This window comes from Colobus angolensis, unplaced genomic scaffold (genome assembly GCF_000951035.1).
Source record: "Colobus angolensis palliatus isolate OR3802 unplaced genomic scaffold, Cang.pa_1.0 Scaffold31, whole genome shotgun sequence".
Taxonomy (NCBI): Eukaryota; Metazoa; Chordata; class Mammalia; order Primates; family Cercopithecidae; genus Colobus; species Colobus angolensis.
The window spans coordinates 9,673,887-9,695,290 of NW_012116377.1; the positions used below are offsets into that span (position 1 = coordinate 9,673,887).

Consider the following 21,404-nt stretch of genomic DNA (forward strand, 5'->3'; position numbering starts at 1 on the left):
ACGTGCCTGCTTCCAAGGGCTCTGGCCACAAGGTGGCGCCATGCAGCAACGCATGTCCCTCCCGTTGTCTTCTCTTGGGGGTGATTGAGGGGCAGCTCTGCTGGAAGCAAGCTTATTCTGAGAGCTCAGCAGATACTGTGCCAAAGGCCGGATGCAGGGGCTCTTTCTCACCTCTCGCCTTTTGCCGAGATTTTGGAATCATCAAGATTGCTGGTGCAGCCTTCAGACACGATTTCTGCGGCCAGCCCTTCATGCTTTCTCTGCCTCCCCTCGTCAGTGACTCTCTTCTCCAAAACCCGCAAACTCTCACAAATGTCACTTTCTCTGGGAAGCCTACCCTAATCACCCCAGAATGCGGTCCCTGAGCACCGCGTGCTTCTAGTGTTACATTTACTTATCAACAAGTCTTTACTGTGTGCCTGTATTGATCAGTGCTAGGCATTGTTCTGGGGAAACTGCAGTAGACAGGACAGCTGAGGGCCCTGCCTGCAGGGTGCCTACATTCTGATGGGGATGCGGGCAGCAATCAGCACCTGGCCTCATTTTAAATGCTGCACCTGCTGTTAAGAACATGAGCAGGTCACAAAGGAATAATTATCAAGAGAAAAAGCCAGTGAGCCAGTGAGCAGAGTGTGTGAATCAAGGGGGTGAGAGGGTACATCTTTAGTGCTGTGAGGAAGGAAGCCTCAGAGGCATCCATGGCCTGGGGAAAAAGAGCTCCAGGCGGGCAGTACAGCAAGTGCAAGGCCCTAAGTTGGGAGCAGGATTGGCCCGTTTCAGAGCAGCAAGACGCCAGCCTGGGGAAGTGTGATAGAAAGTGAGTTCAGAAAGGCGGGGGCACACCATGCAGGGCCTCTGGAGGTGAGGAGAAAGCATTTTACTCCGTGAAAATTCACTTTCATTTTACTCTACTTGCTTGTTTAATTATCTTCCTCTCCAGACTGTAAGCTCCCTGCAGGGAGGGACCACGTCACACTGTGTGTAGAGCCAGGCCTGTCATGGGAGCAGGCATTCCCAAGATGGACGAGAGCACAGAGGTTGCTGAACCTCCCCTGCAGTGCAGGGAGTCATTCCCTAGAATTCCTCGCTTTTCTGGGGGCTCAGTGCCCATTAGAGTGTGCAGGAAATCTGCAAATTACCTTTAAGAGTCCCTCAACAGAGCTGGGTGCAGTGGCTCACGCCTGTAATCCCAGCACTTTGGGAGGCCAAGGCAGGTGGATCACTTGAGCCGAGGAGTTCGACACCACCTTAGGCAACATGGTGACACACCGTCTCCACAAAAAATACAAAAATTAGCCAGGCGTGGTGGCTCATGCCTCTGGTCCCAGCTACTCAGAAGGCTGAGGCAGGAGGATTGCTTGAGCCTGCGAGGTCGAGGCTGATCACACCACTGGACTTCAGCCTGGATGAGAGAGCAAGACCCTGTCTCAAAAATAAAAAGAGTCCCTCAACAAATATTCCTTCTTTCCCCAACACAGGCTAGGGAAAAAAATTCCCCGATGATTAACCAGGCAATGAATGTCCTTCCTCCTGACCCAGCATGAGTCTAAAAGATGATTAATTCAAATCCCTGCAGAGCCCAGGAAGATCTGAAATACAGTATAGATTTCACAGTATTTGTACTGAGTCATTGCTGGGGGCTTCCTTGGGCTAAAATATTTAAAATGTTTTTTCCCCTGGAGTATCTCTGTCAAGGCTAAAATTCTTAAGTGTCTAGATTTACTAATAGCCTGCTAGTTGTGCCCATTTTGACATAGTGTCTCAGCCTAATGGTTTGTTTATTTAACTGAAGGCCTGGTGGGCCTGTTAAAGGCATCTAAGGACATAAAATGTGAGTAAGTTGAAAAGATAAAAAGATGATCTCTAGAATAGATAATAAAATATAACAAAGATATTTATTAGAGTATTTGTTTTGATGCAGAGAGCTTTTAATGAAGACAACAGGCACCAGTGAAGTCAGCATTTGCTTGGCAATAAGTAGAGGCACAGTTTGTTTTCAGATTAATACCAGGCACTCTGCGGGCAGCCTGGAGCCACCTCTTTTGTCTTCCCCAGTTATGCACAGGTACTTTGGACACTGTACAATCTGTCCAGTTGACATAAGGTATGGACCCTGACCTCCTTAAGCTTAAAAACAGTGACAACTTCTTTTTTTTTTTGGGATGGAGTCTCGCTCTGTCGCCCAGGCTAGAGTGCAGTGGTGAGATCCTGGCTCACTGCAAACTCCGCCTCCCGGGTTCACACCATTCTCCTGCCTCAGCCTCCCGAGTAGCTGGAACTACAGGCGCCCGCCACCATGCCCGGCTAGTTTTTTATATTTTTAGTAGAGATGGAGTTTCACCGTGTTAGCCAGGATGGTCTCGATCTCCTGACCTCGTGATCCACCCGCCACGGCCTCCCTAAGTGCTGCGATTACAGGCGTGAGCCACTGCACCCAGCTGACAACTTCTTAAATACTTATATTGACTACAGAGAAATATATTGAAGTAGAATAAATACAAGTTTTAACTTGCCTTTTTTATATATATTAAGAAGCTTAGTTTATTCAAAACATCTGTCCACAAGCTTTTAACTCTTAAGAAGGCAAGCAATTAATTACATGTTAAAATTTATAACCAATATTTTCATTTTGTGTAGATTGAGTACAGAATTGGGTTTGTGTACCACGTGGGTTCTTCATGTTACAGAAAGACTTCTGAGCATATACGTGTATGTTTGTGCCCATACCGTAGAACTTGAGCCTCATTTTACCAATAGGGCCCTTATAGAGCTTTATAACTCTCCACCTCCACAGCCCACAGTCAGTCATAATTACATAGAGTCCCAGATCAACAATGCTATGCAGAATCGCAGCATTGAGCTCCTAGTGGCAAAATGCGACCCATGTGATGACAGTGGAACTGAGAGTGTGGTTTCCAGGCCTGCACTGGGAGGGAACAGTGGGTGGTTTGGAGGCCATACCTTTATGTTTAGAGTGTGATTATAACTTCTAAGACAGTGAAAAGGCTGTGGTTGCAGTGATCCTTGCTTCCCAGCTAGCAACCCTATCATTACTGGTCAGAGATCTTTTTTGAGATATTATACGTCATGGTTCCTTTCATTCTTTTCCTCGCACACTTCTCTTCCCATTTGCTTCTTAAGTTCTGGGAGGAAGGGAGGCCAAAAGAGAACAAGGCTATGGGAGGAAAAATCCTTTTTATGCCACAAAGTAGCCATTTTGCTGACTTCAAGAAGGTTCTGTTTGGTTAGGAGACAGCTTTTTGTTTAAGGGGAATTCAGATGCCCTGGGGATTTACAGCTTGCACAAACCCCCTGGAAATGGGAAGGGCCTGCGTGGCGTGTCAGCAGGGAGAATGTAACTCCTCTGATGAATCCTCCAGAGTTAACAATCCTGGAATTTAGGGAAAGGAGGAGGCTGGTGGTGATCCCTGGACCATGCTAGATTTTGAACTCCAAATAAAGGAAGGTGGGGGAACTATGCTTCCATGGTGCCCCCTCAGTTGGTGATCTATTGAATTTCCATAGTATAACGGGGTTTGGAGTGAATCAGAATTGCTGTTGGAATGGTATTTTGCATTGTAATAACTAAGGAATATAGCTCATGTTCAAAGCCTAAGGAAAATATATGGTAGATCCAAGATTAAGGCAAATGTGCATTGAATGCAAATTTGGATCCGGGAGCATGGGGCTTCAGAAAGTAGCAAGTTGACCAGCAAATGTTGGCAGGTAGAAAAAAACACTTATAGGGAGAAATTCAGAATTTAGTTGTTTTCCTTGCTAAAACCATAGAAAGAAAAAGAAGGGCCATGGAGGGAAGACAGGAGAATTATTGTAGTGCAGAAGGAGATGCCAGATCTTGACCAACCCCCAGGACAAAGGCAGCAGTGGGTTCCTAGTGTCAGGTCCTAGAGGAGCTAAAGGCGTCGCTCCTGGTGCTGGGTTTGAAGAACAGGCTTTACTGGTTATTTTATAAGAAGAATTAGTGCAAGAGATAATAAACTGCTCCTGTTTTGTGGGTGTCTAACACTTCCTCTAAATAAGAGCTTTCCAAAACGCTATGTTGGGTATCAATTTATATTAGCATTTTTAAAGTAAAACCACTGTCAATTTGTTTTTAAGAAGGAATTGTTTCGATAGAAAAAGTCTAATTGGCTAGAAAAGCTGGCTTGTTTTATTTAATTCTCATAACGACTCCACTTGACACTTCCAAATTCACTTCACAGATGAAGAAAGTGATGCTCAGGAGGTGATGGCAGCTGCCGGCAGTAGCCCAGCCCATCAATGGCAGCACAAGGTCCCCACCCGCTTCAGCCCATGTGCTTTCTGCTTGGCTACTCTGGGATCCTGATAGGTCATTTGTTTGATGCTTTTGCTTTGCCAGAGCAATCATTTCATGTTTATTTTCATGACTAGGAACTGTCTTCAAAAACAGCTTCTAATGAGTCAAAAATAGCCAAAATGGCAAGGGTGGAAAACTCCATGAGTCAATAGAATCATGAAGTGGGGAGTGCGTATACCTGTCTCTGTCTCTCATTCTCTCCCCCTTCCTTTGCTTCCCTTTCTCCCCGCTCTCTTCCTCACAGTCCCTCTCTCTTTTTCTTTTTCTGCTCTCTCACTGTTCTTCCCTTTCTCCCATTCTTGCTCTTTCTTAAGTCCTATTAACAGCTTTGTCTATATGGCATCATTTTTACTTGTCAGCAATCTGCTTTGGCTTATTCTTAGTCATTGTGCTTGTCTTTCCCGTTGGAGGACGGCCCAATCAATCCTTTTCCATTCTGTCAAAATGGGACAGTAGCAGTTTAATGACTAAGTCCATGAATGAATTGGCTAATACCAAGTAACAGAGCAACAGATAAATGCAATTTAGGTCCTTAATCTTAGGCAAGGAAAGCGAGGAGACTCAGCCATTTCTGCACTCCAGGAAGAAGGCCCTCTCTGGGCGCAGTCTCAGCAGAGCAGCAGGAAGCACAGCTGTGGGAAAACCCAGGGTATATTTAGTGTGGCCCCATTTGAGCTGGGCAAGTCTGTCACTGGGTCCCGGCAAAGCATCCCTTGCTATTTGTGTGCCATGGCCAGTGTGTGTCCTCCCGAGACGAAGAAGGCTCGGGCTCTCTGAGACAACTTTGTCACTGGGGGCCTTTTGCCTCAGACCCTGGTCCTTAAACCAGGATGCTGCTAGAAGGAGGCCGAAGGACAAGCAGAGAGGAGTGACTCCCAGCGTAATGGATAGCTCTGGACACGAATGGTAATGATGACAGAAAGCTCCTCGCAGAATTGGGATCTGCCTCTGCTCCCAGGACAATCAAGGGAAAGCACTTAGACCAGGACCCCGCCAGCAGCATCCCCCTCCTCGGGGGCATCGCAGCCCCAGGACCTTAGGACAGGTGAGCTTCTTTCTCTGAGTCTCAGCTCCCTCCACTGTAAAACAGACACAGTCTGCCCAATACTTCAGAGATGTTGAGGATAACACTGAATGAGCTGTGAGCATCTTTTGGAATCCTGGAGTTCTGGGCTTTATAAGGAATCATCGTTACGTGAAAGTTCTGGTTTGAGGGGCACTTCTCATTGTAGTTCTTATCAGGTTGAATTTCCACAACCAAAGGAGTCAGTTGGGTTGGAAAAGTCAGAAAACATTGATTTTTATACTTCTTGTGTGCCATGTATTGTTCTAGCTGTTTTACACGTTATTTTTTAATCATCTAAAACCCTGCAATATTACCATGCATTAGACTGATGATGTAGACATCATACTTTTCAGTATTATGTTACCATCAGTTTAGAGGAGAGAACACTGAGGCTTCCTTTGGGAAGGTTGCTTCAGATCACACAGCCAGGGCCATGAGTTGAGAATGCCAGTTTCCATCTGTCCCTTCGTATCTTACCTAAGTCCACAGAAGAGTGAGCATAAACTGATAGAGTCTAGAGGCCAGAGATGAGCCAGAATAATTTGTTTGGCTTTGGAATGAATTGAAATACACACACACACACACACACACACACACACACACACACACACACACGTGTTGCCCTTTTCACCTGGCTTGTCTCTGTTCTGCTTTAGTTTTTCTCAGTTGCCAGGGATCTAGGATGTGGGTCAGCTGACAGTGGGTTTGTCCTGGAGCAGTCACCATGGGCATCGTTGGAGGAGACTGGTTCCCTTTGAAGAGATGCCTATGTAACATCCCGGCCTTGTCGTCAGAAGGCCTGGGCATGAGCTCTGGGTCTGCCCACACTGGCCCCATGACGTTAGCCAAGTGACTTCCCCTTAGTTAAGTCTCTCCTGGTCTCTACACCAGTACAGTGGAGTGGCGAGTTGGAATTGGGTCCCACCTTGCTGGTCTGAGAACAGGCTTGTTCTGAACATTCATTTCCAATCATTTCCATCTTCCCTTCATTCTTGCTGTAGGGCTTCGGGGAACAAAACACAGGGCCAGAGGCAATGAGTGACACCAGAACTAAATGTCTGCCGATCAGCCGGTTCTTCCCAAGTTCACTCACTCATCTCCTGGAGGGGGTGCAATGAAAGCTTGTCCTCAATTTACTTTGAGATATATCCCTTGATATTTTTAAGCAACGCATTTGTATCCCTAACAGTATTTGCCTCAGGTCGTATAAAAATGAGCCCATAACTCTTGGGTGAGGCCCAGACTCCATTGGTTCTTTGGCTGCTGATAAACCGATCAAGTAATTGAGCCCAAGTGGATAAATGTGAGTCAGTTCTCATGCCAGCCTCATACAAATGTTCTCATTGATAATGAATGGTTATATAAAGTATTTTTACCTATTATCTCTTTAAAACTACCCAAAGTCCTGTGATGATACCATGACTCCCCCTAGAGACCAATGAGGAAGTGGGGCTTCAGACGAGGCAGAGGAGCCTGAGGCCGGGATCCCCTCCACAGCTGCCGATGGAACCAGTGAGCTGCCTGGTGGGAGGCAGCTCCCAGGCACCCTTTCATGCATACTTCTGAGCTCCCAGGGGAGGGAGGGACAGATAGGCTTTTAGTCCCCAACGGCTGAGACCCACAGGGTGACTTGGCTTTGCCAAACCCCCAGACCAGGAAACAGAGGCTATGGGAAGAACCCAGAGAAGGTGGGGTTGAAGAGGAGACTGCCACAGGCTTGAAGGGGAGTACGCTGGAGTTAGTGAGGTTCCCGTAGCATCTAGGAATTTGAGCCCATCTGCACGAAGCTCTGTAAGGCTGGGGACTCACTGAGATTGCAGAGGCAGGAACAGGGAGTGCTGTGGAAAGACAAAAACATTTTGTCTTTGAGCCTTCTCAGTCTGTGCGAGACAGGAAATTCCTCAGCTCTCCCGAGGCAGCCAGCTTTCCTGACTGCTGCAGCCTAGTGAGAGAAACAAGATAGATCTATCCTTTTCCAATCCTGTGTCCCCCAAGCCCACTTCTGGAGCCTCCGCCAAGGCCCCTGGCAGCCCTCCGTCCAAGGCTGCGATGCTGAGTCAGGGGCACCGGAGAACAGCAGGGGCCTGAGAGCCACATCTTCCAAGGGTACCGTCGGGGGTTACCTGCTTTCACACTTACGCTCCATGCCCTTCAATTGCACCTGCTTTGGGGGAAGTTTTCCTCCAGCCTCTTGGGCCTTCCCAGCCTCTCCCTATCCAGGTTCCCAGCGGCTGGGCTAGGAGAGTTCTACAGTAGGCCTGCTTTCATTTTCAGTGTCAACAGATAAAAATTCAGTGGCAACTTTGGAGGTGAGACCTGCCCAGATACATTACATACCCTGGAAACCTCCCCCATGGCTCCGCTTCTTGAAGAAGGTCTAGTATTTGTGGTCTTGTGTTGATAAGAACCCAAAATGCCAGTGACCCTTTCCCCAGAAACTTAGGGTTTAAGTTAGAGATATCCTAACCCTCCCCTTCTCAACAGTCGCACCTGCCAAAAACAAAAACAAAAAATGCTAAAATGGCATTTCTGAGATTCAAGCTGCCTGGCTCACAGGACCAAGGGAGAGACCAGAGGCTGGGCAGCCATGGCTTGTCCTGCACCAGGATTGTCCTCTGTGAGAAGTGGACAGCAGGGCCAGCCACTCTGCAGCCCCCTCCCCTTCAGCTCCTGTGAGGCGGAGATTCCAAGAATGAGGAAAGGCTGTTCACCCACCTCCACAAGAAACTGAATGCGGGTGAGGGGCCAGGCCTCGCACCCTCCTTGACTTGCCGACACACTCCCTCTCTCAGATAAATTGACTTTTTCTCCCAGTTTTTATTGAGGTATTATTGATGTACAATAAACTACGTAGACTTAAGTTGTTCAATTTGATAAGTTTTGCCATATGCACACATGAAACCTTTGCCATGATTTTTTAAAGTGAACTTCTCATTGCCCCCAAATGTTTCCTCATGCCCCTTTATAATCCAACCCCCCATCCCCTGCCCCACAACACTCCTGATCTGCTTTCTGTCAGTGGACTTTGCATTTTCTAGAATTTTATATACATGGAGTCATCCAATATGTACTCTCTCTTTGTCTGGCTTCCTTTTTTTGTTTGTTTGTTTTTGTTTTTGAGACAGAGTCTTGCTCTATCTCCCAGGCTGGAGTGCAGTGGTGTGCTCATGACTCACTGCAGCCTTAACCTTCCAGGCTCAAGTGATCTCCCACCTCAGCCCCCCGAGTAGCTGCGACTACAGCTTGGTGTCTTTCATTCAATGTAATTATTGTGAGATTCATCCCTGTTGTGGTACCCTCAGTAGTTCATTCTTTTTTGTTGCTGAGTAATATTCCATTGTATGGATATATCACAATTTGTTTATTTACTCACCTGTTGATGGACATTTGGGTCATTTCTAGTTTGCAGCTATTTTGAATGAAGCTGCTCTTAACGTTTGTGTATAAGACTTTGTATGGATATGTGCTTGCGTTTCTCTCGGGGACATACCCAGGAGTGGCATGACTAGATCCTAAGAGAAGTATATGTTTAACTTTTTAAGAAACTGCCAAACTGTTTTCAGGAGGTTCTGTACCACCTGCCGTGTATGAGAGTTGCAAGTTCCTCCACATCCTTGTCAAGACCAATTCCTGGGATGTGATGTCTTTTCATTTTTAGCCGTTCTAATGAGTATAGTGTCTTTGGCTTTCGTGAGGTGCTTAAAACCTCCTAGGATGGGAATGGAGCACCACATATTTATAGAAAATGATAGAGAACCTCTTCAGTTCTGTCTTATGAGAGATAGCAAGATGTATTATTAAATTAAAAAGATGTCAATTATTTTGTATAACGTGCTTTCATTTACTTTTTTAAGAAGAAAATAAATGCCTGTTTGCTTCTATATGTTACACACACAGATCATCTCTGGCAAGACGAACAAGAAACAGAAAACTTGTTGCCTCTGAGGAGAGATGACTTGTGGCCGGAGGATGGGGTGGGAGGGAGATTTTCCATATTCTTTGGTACCTTTTGAATTTTGTACCATGTGAGTGTATCATTTATTTGAAAAACTAAATAAAATGTTTTAAAAACTCACAAACTTATAAAAGCTCATTGTTCATTCTTGGCTATCAGGCAAGAACATCGTCATTGCCAAGCAGAGAAATGGGAGGCATCTTGTTCCTAATGATCTCTAGGAACTCCAAACACTCTTTATCTGTTAGCTGCCAGTTTCCGGTGGGAACCTGAGCATCAACACCGCCGTGTACCAATTGGTCATTCAGTCTGTGTTTGTTGAATGAATGCATGAATGTTCACCCCACGTTCTGTTTTCTACCACACAGAAAAGAAGAGTAGCGGGAAGAGCGAGTACCTTCTGCCTGTGGCCCCCAGCAAGCCCTCTGCACCCATCTTCCTGCAGGGCCTCTCTGATCTCAGAGTCATGGATGGAAGCCAGGTCACTATGACAGTCCAAGTGTCAGGTCTGTCTCTGCAGCTGTCTCTCAGGGATTAACATGAAAATTGGTTGCAATGAGTATTGCTCTCCAAGGACCTGCTCACATCATTGATCCACCAGAAAATCAGATGGGACCATCAAATGATGGACCCAAAGAAATGGAGACTCTTGTCCTCTCTTTTCTGCCTTCTCTGGGTAGGATTTTCTGGATTCATGATTAAATGGTCCAGAGGAAGAGGATGGCCATATAGCTAGAGCAGTAAGAGATTAATTTGAAGATATAGTGTGGTCAGTGTAGCTGGAAGATAATTTGAAGACTGGTACAAAACCAGATTATGGGCCGGGTGCAGTGGCTCATACCTGTAATCCCAGCACTTTGGGAGGCTGAGGCAACAGTGGATCACGAGATCAGTAGGTTGAGACTATCCTGGCTAATGCAGTGAAACCCCGTCTCTACTAAAAAATCCAAAAAATTAGCTGGGCGTGGTGGCGGGCACCTGTAGTCCCAGCTACTCGGGAGGCTGAGGCAGGAGAATGGCGTGAACCCAGGAGGTGGAGCTTGCAGTGAACCGAGATCGTGCCACTGCACTCCAGCCTGGGTGACAGAGCGAGACTCCGTCTCAAAGAAAAAAAAAAATTGTGAGAACTTCCCAAATCTCAGAAGATGTTCTCAGTTGCTCTATTCAAATTTTAAGGTCCTCCCGACAAACCCACGAGGTAGATCCTGTTCGAATTCCTATTTTACTGATGGGGAAGTGGAAGCATAGAGAGTTGTTGGAGTGTTTCATCCAGCATCACTGTATTAAGTGCAGAGTTGCTGCATGGCCGGGGAGGACCTCCCTAACCAATCCCCCTTCCCCTCCTCCTGGTTCAGGGAATCCACCCCCTGAGGTCATCTGGCTGCACAATGGGAATGAGATCCAAGAGTCAGAGGACTTCCACTTTGAACAGAGAGGCACTCAGCACAGCCTTTGTATCCAGGAAGTGTTCCCGGAGGACACGGGCACGTACACCTGTGAGGCCTGGAACAGCGCCGGAGAGGTCCGCACCCAGGCCGTGCTCACGGTACAAGGTGAGGCTGACCCACTCAGAGCAAGTGGGAAGCAGGAGCTGTTGCAGCCTCTCCAGAAGTGATTTGGAGGCAAGGAAACCACATGAGGCTACTTTGTTCCCACTGTGGGCCGTCTGCTCCCTCAGTCCCACCCCAGCCCCGGAGGCCAGCTCCCCGTCCAACATCACAAGCTCTGACTGAGTGGGGCTGCCCTTCCCAGCTTTCTGAAGTCCCTGCCCTCTCTGGGTTACTGGTGCCAAGGTGCACAGAGTACTAAGAGGGAAATCTGTAATATACTTAACAATTTGGCAGTAATAACTTTTGAGGTGAGTTATGGGCTTAACAGGGTCCTTGCCATTAGACAACAATATTTAAGAGGAGAGACAAATTAAGCACACATAAAGTGAGTGACAACTCTTAATTACACACATTGGATGCAATCATTAGCACCTGGCTTGGTGCCCCTGTGCCTTCTGGGCTACCTCCCCTTACTTTGGGTATACAGTCACGCTCATATTCTCCTCTGAGAATGTATCCGAGATGGATGTGCAACGAGAAGGGTGTGCTGCATTTGTGTGTCCAATCACAGTGATTTCTGGACAAGCTGTTACTTGGGTGACATGCTATCTTCCCACCCTTCACCGCCATGGAGAATTGAGTGGACACTGCCTGCTGAGGGGTCTCCCTGTTTAGCTCTGCCCTTTGCCAACTTCCAGAGCCTCACGATGGCACCCAGCCCTGGTTCATCAGTAAGCCTCGCTCGGTGACAGCCTCCCTGGGCCAGAGTGTCCTCATCTCCTGCGCCATAGCTGGTGACCCCTTTCCTACCGTGCACTGGCTCCGAGATGGCAAAGCCCTCTCCCAAGACACTGGCCACTACGAGGTGCTTCAGAATGAGGACGTGTTCACCCTGGTTCTGAAGAAGGTGCAGCCCTGGCATGCCGGCCGGTATGAGATCCTGCTCAAGTGAGTCTGCATGTCCGGCCAGCCTCCCTTAACCCTTCCCTCCAAATTCCTAGCTCCCCTAACCTGGGTCTGGGCAGCCAGAAGAAGCACAAACCGATGTGGGGCTTGGACTTCCAGGTAAAGCAAGTGCAGGCTCGGTGCTGCTCACAGGCTTTTGCTTCTTCCACTTCAGTAGAGCAAGTGTTCATTAGAACCTTCCCTTTTGAGCTCAGTTCCCCAGAATCCTGTCTTGTTGCATCCTTGTTCCCCCATTATGTGGCCTATGGTGAGTATGAAGGAAGAAGGAATGGATTAAAGTTGGAAAAGCAGGGGGATAGAGGGAATGCATTTGTTATCTATCGCCGTGTAACAAATTACCCTGAAACTTAGCAGCTTGCAACAACATTTATCATCTCCCAGCTGGGAATTTGGAAGCAGCTTAGCTGGATGATTTTGAAGTTTCAGTCAGGATGTCAGCAGGGGCTGCAGTCTCGGAGGCTTGACTGACACTGGAGGATCCACTTCCAAGGCTCACTCCCGTGACTGTGGCAGGAGGCTTAGCTCCTCACTGGCTGTTGGTGGGAGGACTCAGCTCGTTGCCTTGTGGACCTCTCCGTGGGGCTGCTTGAGTGTCTTTAAGGCATGGCAGCTGGCTTCCCCAGTGCTAGTGATCGAAGAGGGAGCCCAGGTCGGAGCTTGCAGTGTCTTCTAAGACCTACCCTTGGAAGCCACACACCATCACTTCCGACTTTGTTAGAAGTGAGTCACTAAGTACAGTCCATACTCAAGGGGAGGTAAATTCATTTCCACCTCTTGGAGAGAAGAATTTGCAGACATTTTATAACTGCCACAAGGAGGTTACCTTTCCCCATTACTTTTTTCTCTCCTTTTCAAGGTCTTGCTAGGTTATGTGGGCAGGTCAGCTCCATGAGGCACACTGCTACATGTCCAGGCCTAGAAGAGTGGTGAGCCCATAGTCCACACTGGGTAGCTATTCATTAGATGAATATGATTCAGAAATGCTTTTTTACCTGGAAAATGCTCTGTCTCTTAAAATCCTATCCCAGCCCTGGATTGAGGGAGACAGAATGCCTTCTGTGGGTCCTGGGGTTGGATCAAAGAAGAGCATTTGTCTGCACCTAACCTACAAATAGGAGGCCGTTACCACATCCTGAGGATGGTTAGACCTGTCCTGGCCCGGGCGCCTGACCACGTTGCAAGGGGCTTTCTCTCCTGTACTTTATCAACTCCCCATACTGAGCCCATCATGTTCACAGCTCTGAGCTACAAATAGGCTCTAAAGCTAAATGCCAAGGCTACGGCAAAACCCAATATGTACCCCATCCCTTAGGTCCTTTGTGACCATGTGCTTTATATCTTATCAGTTATCTTTTGCTGCACAACAAACCACCCCAATACTTAATAACTATTAAAAATAGATACTTTTGGCCAGGCGCGGTGGCTCAAGCCTGTAATCCCAGCACTTTGGGAGACCGAGACGGGCAGATCACGAGGTCAGGAGATCGAGACCATCCTGGCTAACACGGTGAAACCCCGTCTCTACTAAAAACTACAAAAAACTAGCCGGGTGACGCGGCGGGCGCCTGTAGTCCCAGCTACTTGGGAGGCTGAGGCAGGAGAATGACGGGAACCCGGGAGGCGGAGCTTGCAGTGAGCTGAGATCCGGCCACAGCACTCCAGCCTGGGTGACAGAGCGAGACTCCGTCTCAAAAAAAAAAAAAAAAAATAGCTACTTTTTAAAAAGCAGTTTTATTATTTCTTAGGAGTCTTTGGGTCTCCTATAAAGTTCTGCTGATTTAGGCAAAGCTAATCTCAGCTGAGCTCAATGACATGCCTGTTGCAGTCAGCTGATGGGATGCTTGTGGGCTGCTGGTCACCCTACTGTTATTAGCAGTCCACTCAGAACGCATCAACTGCCTTTGCCTTATGCTTGAACTAGTTATTACCAGGAAGGCCACTCTGCCTCCAAAATGGGGAGAAGGTACACGCTTACTCCCTAGGTCATTATAAAGAATGGAAACCGGTGATGTGTAAAAATACCTGCTGATGATCTTGTCTGTATAGAAGGAGAAGCACTTTGAGATAATACTTATGTTACTCAAGCCAGACATCCTAGAGGAGATGAGCTTGTTTTGGGATTTTGATGGAAAAGGAGGGTTGAGTCTTGGCAAATGTGATAAGGCTTAGCTGTTGAGTAGGCCGAACAAGAAAGGGTGGGGTGGGGGCAGAGCCAAGCAAAGGGCTGTGGGAAGTTTGCCAGGCCAGAGAGGAGGCGTGCACCAGGAGGTCGGCAGGCAGACTGTCTGGGGCCAGCTGGGGACAGTCATAAAATTTAGACTATCCCAGCTGGAAGGGGCCTCAGAAGTTATCTAGCCTCATCATCATTTAATAACAGGGGAAACTGAGATCTCAGGGTCATGGATTTGCTCGTGGCCACCCAAAGGCAAGTAACAGAGCCCAAGTTCAAGCCCTCATCTTTTGACTGAAATCAGATGCTCTTCCATTCCTCATGGCTCTGCATGGAGAGTTTCTCCCAAGTGCACAGGGAACTGGAAGGACCTGGGAAACCACACGAGAGCCTCCACCTGTGCAGCCTTTGCCTCTTTTTCTTCCCCAAAGTCCAACCTCTTCATTCCTTTCAGAGGCCACTGCCCTGGCCTTGACTTTGTCCCCACCTAAGAAGAAGCAGTCTGTGGAGAGTTTCCTGAGGGTACGTGCCAGGCCTGCCAGAGACCTCACTCCTCCAGCGACCTAGACCCAGGGCAGGGTGCCTTTCGAGGGGAATGACTGGATGGCTGGGAGGAAGCCGGGGGTCCAGTGTGCAGGGGCAGAGGGCTGGGCAGATCCTGCCTGTCCCTGCTAGGTTTGTGAGGCAGGTATGGGTGGGTAGTTTCTGCCTCTCTTCCCTTCCTAGCTCTTGTCTACTGAACCAAAAGGGAAATGATAAAACATCTGCTCAAAATTCCAGCTGGAATACTTGAAACACTTGATACTTGCCAGGAAATTAGTTTTAGTTTTTTTTTTTGAGACGGAGTCTCGCTCTGTCGCCCAGGCTGGAGTACAGTGGCCAGATCTCAGCTCACTGCAAGCTCTGCCTCCTGGGTTCACGCCATTCTCCTGCCTCAGCCTCCTGAGTAGCTGGGACTACAGGTGCCCGCCACCACGCCCGGCTAATTTTTTGTATTTTTAGTAGAGACAGGGTTTCACTGTGTTAGCCAGGATGGTCTTGATCTCCTGATCTCATGATCCGCCTGCCTCGGCCTCCCAAAGTGCTGGGATTACAGGTGTGAGCCACTGCACCTGGCCGAAATTAGTTCTTTAAACTGATTTTTCCATATAAAACCCATTCAAGAGGTAGATGATTCAGGATGGGACAGGATCCAAGGCTTTGTAACCAGAGTGGGACTCTTATTCAGGGCTTCGTTAGCAGAGGCAAAAGGACTCTGTTTGTCTGTGAAAGTTTCAGTATATAGGATGACAGCCCTGTATGCTCTGTGGCAGCTCCTGGGATGGGGCCTCATCTTCAGCCCCAGCCCTGATTTTGTAACAGGGTGTGTGCAGTTGTCGAAGATGGCCCCAAGACCCTGTTCCAGCAGCTTAGGTGATCTGACATGTGGGTCCCACGCAGGAGGCCCCTATAAACTTTGTAGGCTGCAAATGAACCCACGGTTTGTCTTTAAGGCCCAGCAGAGATTTAAGTGTATGGCTGTAGGAATGGTTACCACCAGATCACCCCACCACCGGATGTTCCACTTAATGGGTCAGCCTTGGTATCCCAAGTCCTCCACCTTCCTCTGACCCCTTAGCCTGCTGGGTGCCACAGGGCAAGGCCTGGGGCTGGACTGGGCAGGAGCCCTTGAGAGCCTTATCTGAGTCTGTGCTCCCCACCTTGAGCACAGGTCATGGAAAGTGACAGAAGCCCTTACCTGCTTCCCCCATGGGGAGAGACGGCTTACTCCAGCTTGGGGCACAGGGCTGGCCACTGCCAAAGCCTCAGAGGAGTCCAGCTGGGGTAAATCAGCCATCTGGGCAGTGTCTGCTCCTGATGTTTACATATGGGCTGTGTTCTACTGGTGACAGGAGAAACTCTGCTGAGGAGATGCTGAAAGGACTGCCAGGCAGACACAGCCCTCGGACATCTCATCTTCCTGCTCCATGTCAACCCAAGCACCCACAAGGCTGCGCTTAAAAATAGGAAAAGAGTGGCCTGACACTGGCCAGCAGCCTGGCAGCAGCAGGGTGACTTCACATGGTTATTCTACAAGCTCACCAAAAGCCCATAAGCCTTTTTGAGTGTTGAGAACTCGGGGCACTGAGTGCTGAGAACCTCTTAGTCTTCCCAGGGCCTGGTACCCATGAGGTTTCTAACTACTGTTTGTTGAGCAAAGGAACACCTTGAACTCAAGATTCTCTAGACATGAGACTCCCTGCCCTTGAGTCTGTGCCCTCTGAGAGCCTGAGCATTGAGGAGGGTGGCTGGGAGGCTATGGGATGCATGGCCAGGGAGGAGAGAGAAGTGAAAGAGCTAAGGCAGCCAGGAAGGTACCTGCACCAGCACAGCCTGGGACAGCACGAGGGCACTGGGGAAACGGACAAAGGAGAGGAGCCCAGCAGGCGAGAGGAGGGCTGGAGGATAGCAATGATTGGCTTCTCCTTGCTTCAAATGGGTGCCAGCACCCAAGGGTGAGCAGCGCCCCAGAGCCCCTGAGAATCCTGGGCCAGGCCATGGGCTGCCAGTGTCCCTCCACTGGGAGGGAGACCTTGTAGAGTGAGGTGGAGACCCACAAACACCAGCAGAATGCACAAGAACACATGCTCAGATGCCTGTCCGGGTGGATGTAACTCATATGTGCACATATTCCCAAACATGGACCTCCAGGTGCAGGTGCCCGCCTGCTAGACCAGTATATGTGTGCATCATGTGTATGACTGATATCTACATATGCGCATGGACACACACATGTCCCAGACCAGATTTGTACTGATAAGCAGAATAGGGTGGGGTGCAAATGTCATAGGGTCACAGTTCCTAACCCCTGCCTCCACTAGCAAGCTCTGTGAGTTTAGGCAAATTACTTAACCTTGACCTTTAGTATGATTATTTTTTAACAGAAGTGAGGTCTTGCTATGTTGCCCAAGCTGGTGTCAAACTTGCGGTCAAGCAATCCTCCCACTTCAGCCTCCCAAAGTGCTGGGATTACAGGCGTGAACCACTGTGCCTGGACTACTTTACCTTTATAAGCCTCATTTTTCTTACCTTATAAAAACAGTGCTGACTCTAATCTCACAGAGCTGTTCTGAGATTAAATGAGATGGCTTATGTAAAGAATCTGTCACAGAGCTTGGCACATCTGCTATTGGGTCTGAGTGCTAGTGAGACGGCCACATCCAGGGGCATGAGTGGGAGCACTGTTGTCAGAGACCCTGAGGGTCCCACCCCAGAGCCCCCTTTCCTTATCTTTAAATTGGGTATGGCAGTACTCTATACCTCTCTGGCATGCTGTGGATATCAAGAAAGAACTTGTGGGTGTCATGAAAGCTGGAGGGTGCTGTATGAAATGCAATTGTTATAACCATCACTAGTCTTCTCTGGCTCACAGACCTGCCCCCACCACTTCCCCTAGCCTGAGCAGAACCTTCTTGGCTGGTCAAAGCTCAGAAATGCCAGCAGGTGGCAGCCTTATGGGGTTGGGGGGACAATCTGCTGCAAATACACTGCACTGCAGCCAGGCAGGGTACAGCCCCTCCCCTGAGCAGAGGGCCTGAGCCTCTGTGCACCAGCGGGAGACTGACCAGGTTTATGGACACAAAGAATCCAGAGCCCTGCCCACCTGAAGGAAGAAGAGAAAGGGCCACTCATGTAGGAAAACACTTGTTGGGTTTTTAACACAAAAAGTTCTGATCTGAGAGCATTATCAGTGAGTGGGGGTGGAGGGTGCTTCCATTCCTGGGAAGGAGAGGGAAAGGAACTACCTCTGTGTTAAGGGATCATGGAGTCAGAGTCAAGGGCGCTGGGCAGGCCCACGACCAGGGCCTGTCTGTCTAGACCCAGCTGCTCTATCACAGTCCCCAGCAGGGTTAGCCTTTCTCCTTCCCCTTTTATTGGTTGACTGACTGATTGATTGAATGATTATATTATATACTTACAGAAAAGTATTCCTACTTCTGGATGCCTGCCTTAGCTGTCGTCCAGAGATTCTGTTTTTCTTCTTCTTTTTAAATAAGAGCTGAGAAAATAAAGGGTGACCACAGAGTGAGAGGGTCCTGCCCTAAATCTAAGGCTGGGGTGAATGTCACAGCCAAGCCGTTGACTTCCATCTTCCCCGGTGGCCAGCAGCCTGTGATCAAGTCCACACTGAACAGGCCCATTGCCCAGAGGGCCTCTTGATCTTTATTGATCTTTGGAATTCCTCAGGAACCGGGTTGGCGAATGCAGTTGCCAGGTGTCACTGATGCTACAGAACAGCCCTGCCGGAGCCCTTCCACGGTGAGTGCCCCCAAGAGCTGCCTCACCAGGCCATGCCCCCATCCCCACCTTCCTCCAGGCCCGGCAGCCCCAGCCCAGCAGCCCTAGATTGTTTGTGTCCTGCAGCTGAGGCTGCCAAAGCCAGAAGGGAGAGCCTGGAAGGCGAATGAAGGAGGGAGAGCAGGGGAAGGAGGGAGTGATTTTTTTTTTTTTGCACACACCCTTATAAGGCTACTGAAGTCATTACCGATGTAATAAACCAACTAAGCAAGTGAGCGCCTCTCACCAATGTTCCCATCTACAAACACAGCCTGGCCGGCCTCCCCCCTCCCCTCCCGCTCCCTTCTACCCTCCCACCCTCAGGGATTTGCTCTCCCCTGACGTTTCTTTCTTACCCAGCCCCTTTTCCTCCTGCTACTTTCCTTTCTCCCTTCACTGGTTGCAGGGGGAGGGAGCCTGCCAGCTGTGAGGGCCTCTGTGGTGGAGGAGTTGGTGCTGATGGTGGTGGTAGTGACCGCTATGGGACCCTGAGGCCTGGCTGGCCAGCAAGAGGGCAGGGTTGGCCAGAGGAGGAAGACGGCGAGGACGTGCGAGGGGTGCTGAAGAGGCGCGTGGAGACGAGGCAGCACACCGAGGAGGCGATCCGCCAGCAGGAGGTGGAGCAGCTGGACTTCCGAGACCTCCTGGGGAAGAAGGTGAGTACCAAGACCCTCTCGGAAGACGACCTGAAGGAGATCCCAGCCGAGCAGATGGATTTCCGTGCCAACCTGCAGCGGCAAGTGAAGCCAAAGACTGTGTCTGAGGAAGAGAGGAAGGTGCACAGCCCCCAGCAGGTCGATTTCCGCTCTGTCCTGGCCAAGAAGGGGACTCCCAAGACCCCCGTGCCTGAGAAGGTGCCACCGCCAAAACCTGCCACCCCAGATTTTCGCTCAGTGCTGGGCGGCAAGAAGAAATTACCAGCAGAGAATGGTAGCAGCAGTGCTGAGACCCTGAATGCCAAGGCCGTGGAAAGTTCCAAGCCCCTGAGCAATGCACAGCCTTCAGGGCCCGTGAAACCCATGGGCAACGCCAAGCCTGCTGAGACCCTGAAGCCCATGGGCAACGCCAAGCCTGCTGAGACCCTGAAGCCCATGGGCAATGCCAAACCTGCTGAGACCCTGAAATCTGCTAGCAAAGAAGAACTCAAGAAAGATATTAAGAATGATGTGAATTGCAAGAGAGGCCATGCAGGGACCACAGATAATGAAAAAAGATCAGAGAGCCAGGGGACAGCCCCAGTCTTCAAGGAAAAGCTGCAAGATGTTCGTGTGGCAGAGGGCGAGAAGCTGCTGCTCCAGTGCCAGGTGTCTTCTGACCCCCCAGCCACCATCACCTGGACGCTGAATGGAAAGATCCTCAAGACCACCAAGTTCATCGTCCTCTCCCAGGAAGGTAAATGAGTGTGGGGGTTGGGGAAGAAGGGGCCGCTGTACCAGGGCCACTGCTGGCTCATGGAGCCTTGGTCTTGCTGACCCCTGTCAGCAGCCCATAGCCTGGGTAGGAGGGCCGCACCCATTTCCTGCTCACTCAAGGATAGGTGCCCGCTCAGGGACCTTGGGTACATGCACCAAGGCTGGGGCTAAGGGCTGGGATGCTGGTCCTTGTGGCACATGCCCACATCTCGGCGCCCATCTGGCAGAGCCCTCTCATGGCACCGCCACCTGTGGCTCCCCGGAGGAGACCTGAGCCTGAGTTGATTCCCAGCTCCAGCATGGAGAGGGCTCTGTTCACAGGCTTGGAGGTGGGGGACACGGAGGCTAGAGCCAGCGAGAAGCTCTGAGTAAAGAGCTGTTTAGAGCAGCGTCTTAGGTTTGGGGAAGGGTGTGCAGTGACCAGGTGGCACGGAGCTCTGAGTTGGGGTCAAGAATAACTTCAGTCTTGATAGCATTGTGGGTTTGAAGGGATCTGTCGGGAAAGCCCAAATCCCAAAACAGCCCCTACAGCACACACTCACGGGCAGACAGAGCTGCTCGCTTCCTAATTTGGACGAGACTTTTGTTTGCTGGTATTTCACATTCTTGGGTGGTGGGGAGAGGAGGGGGGCCCCAAATCCTTCCATCTGTGTGGACTTTTGGGGTCTGGAGTTTTCAGAGGGGCCAGTTTATACTTGGAGAAGAGATGGGGGTGACACAGGAGTATTTTCTCTGGACCTTCAATTTGGTTTGAAGTACTTTTGTAAATCTCAAGTCTGGGTGGGAGCTCCAAGGCCAGCCGACCTCCACACCCCATTCTGGCAGCCAGCGGAGGGATAGGTTGCCAGCACAGAACAGAGTCCTGCCTGAGCTGATGCTGGTGGCTCCGGCCAGGGCAGGGTACAAAGAAGCTCCCGGGAAGTGACATTTCACCCTTGAGGGGCAGAGGGCAGCCACAGAAGAGGCGAGAGTGGACAGGTCCTGTCAAATCTTAGTCAGCTGAGATATCAGAGTGCTCTCCCCATGGGCTGCTCCCCTCCCTGTCCCCTGGCAGCACCCTCCCCATTCCCTCCCTCACCTTCTAATGCTGCCTGCCTTCCCCTCACAAGCAGAATGGAGCATTCGAAGATCACAGAATCACTCTCAGCCCCCAGTAAGGGTCTGTCTTCCCTCTACATCTGGCATAGCACACCTGGAGCAGCTGAGTGTGCTGAATCTCAGCGCTGAAGCAGTGAAGGGGATACTGGCTGGCAGAGAGAAAAGTTGTGTTATTTTCTGCTAATGTGTTGACGCAGTAACTTTTCCATGTGGACGTCCTCAGATTGGCAGGGTCCTCCAGAAGTCATCTCCTCCATCCCCCACTTCTGCTGGCTCAGCCCCGCTCCCCTGAGGCATAGGGGATCATTGAGCTGGGGTGAGACGTCCAGAGGAGTGGACACCACAGCCTGTCCTGCCACCCTTGTGGGGCTCTCCCACTTGGAAAGTCCTTGGTAAAACTGATTGGAAACCCTGACTGGGAGCATTTCCCAGGTCGCCCTATGGTGATCTCTTCGGGCAGGATGCAGGGTGGCATCCACCATCCTCAGGACAAGGTTGGGGCTGTCGCCTGGCTGTCTGATCTTTTTTCAT

The 21,404-nt window shown here is 49.8% G+C and overlaps 1 protein-coding gene across 5 annotated transcripts in view; it reads left to right on the top strand.

Moving 5' to 3' along the window:
* MYLK (myosin light chain kinase) overlaps window positions 1-21,404 on the top strand; it is a 270,952-nt gene that overhangs the window by 162,410 nt on the left and 87,138 nt on the right. For all 5 annotated transcript variants that reach the window (XM_011950787.1, XM_011950783.1, XM_011950784.1 and 2 more), the window contains 5 exons: window positions 9,729-9,866; window positions 10,716-10,913; window positions 11,609-11,858; window positions 18,274-18,345; window positions 18,770-19,755. In XM_011950787.1, the coding sequence (XP_011806177.1) occupies window positions 9,729-9,866; window positions 10,716-10,913; window positions 11,609-11,858; window positions 18,274-18,345; window positions 18,770-19,755 (1,644 nt within the window). The remainder of the gene's footprint in view (window positions 1-9,728; window positions 9,867-10,715; window positions 10,914-11,608; window positions 11,859-18,273; window positions 18,346-18,769; window positions 19,756-21,404) is intronic.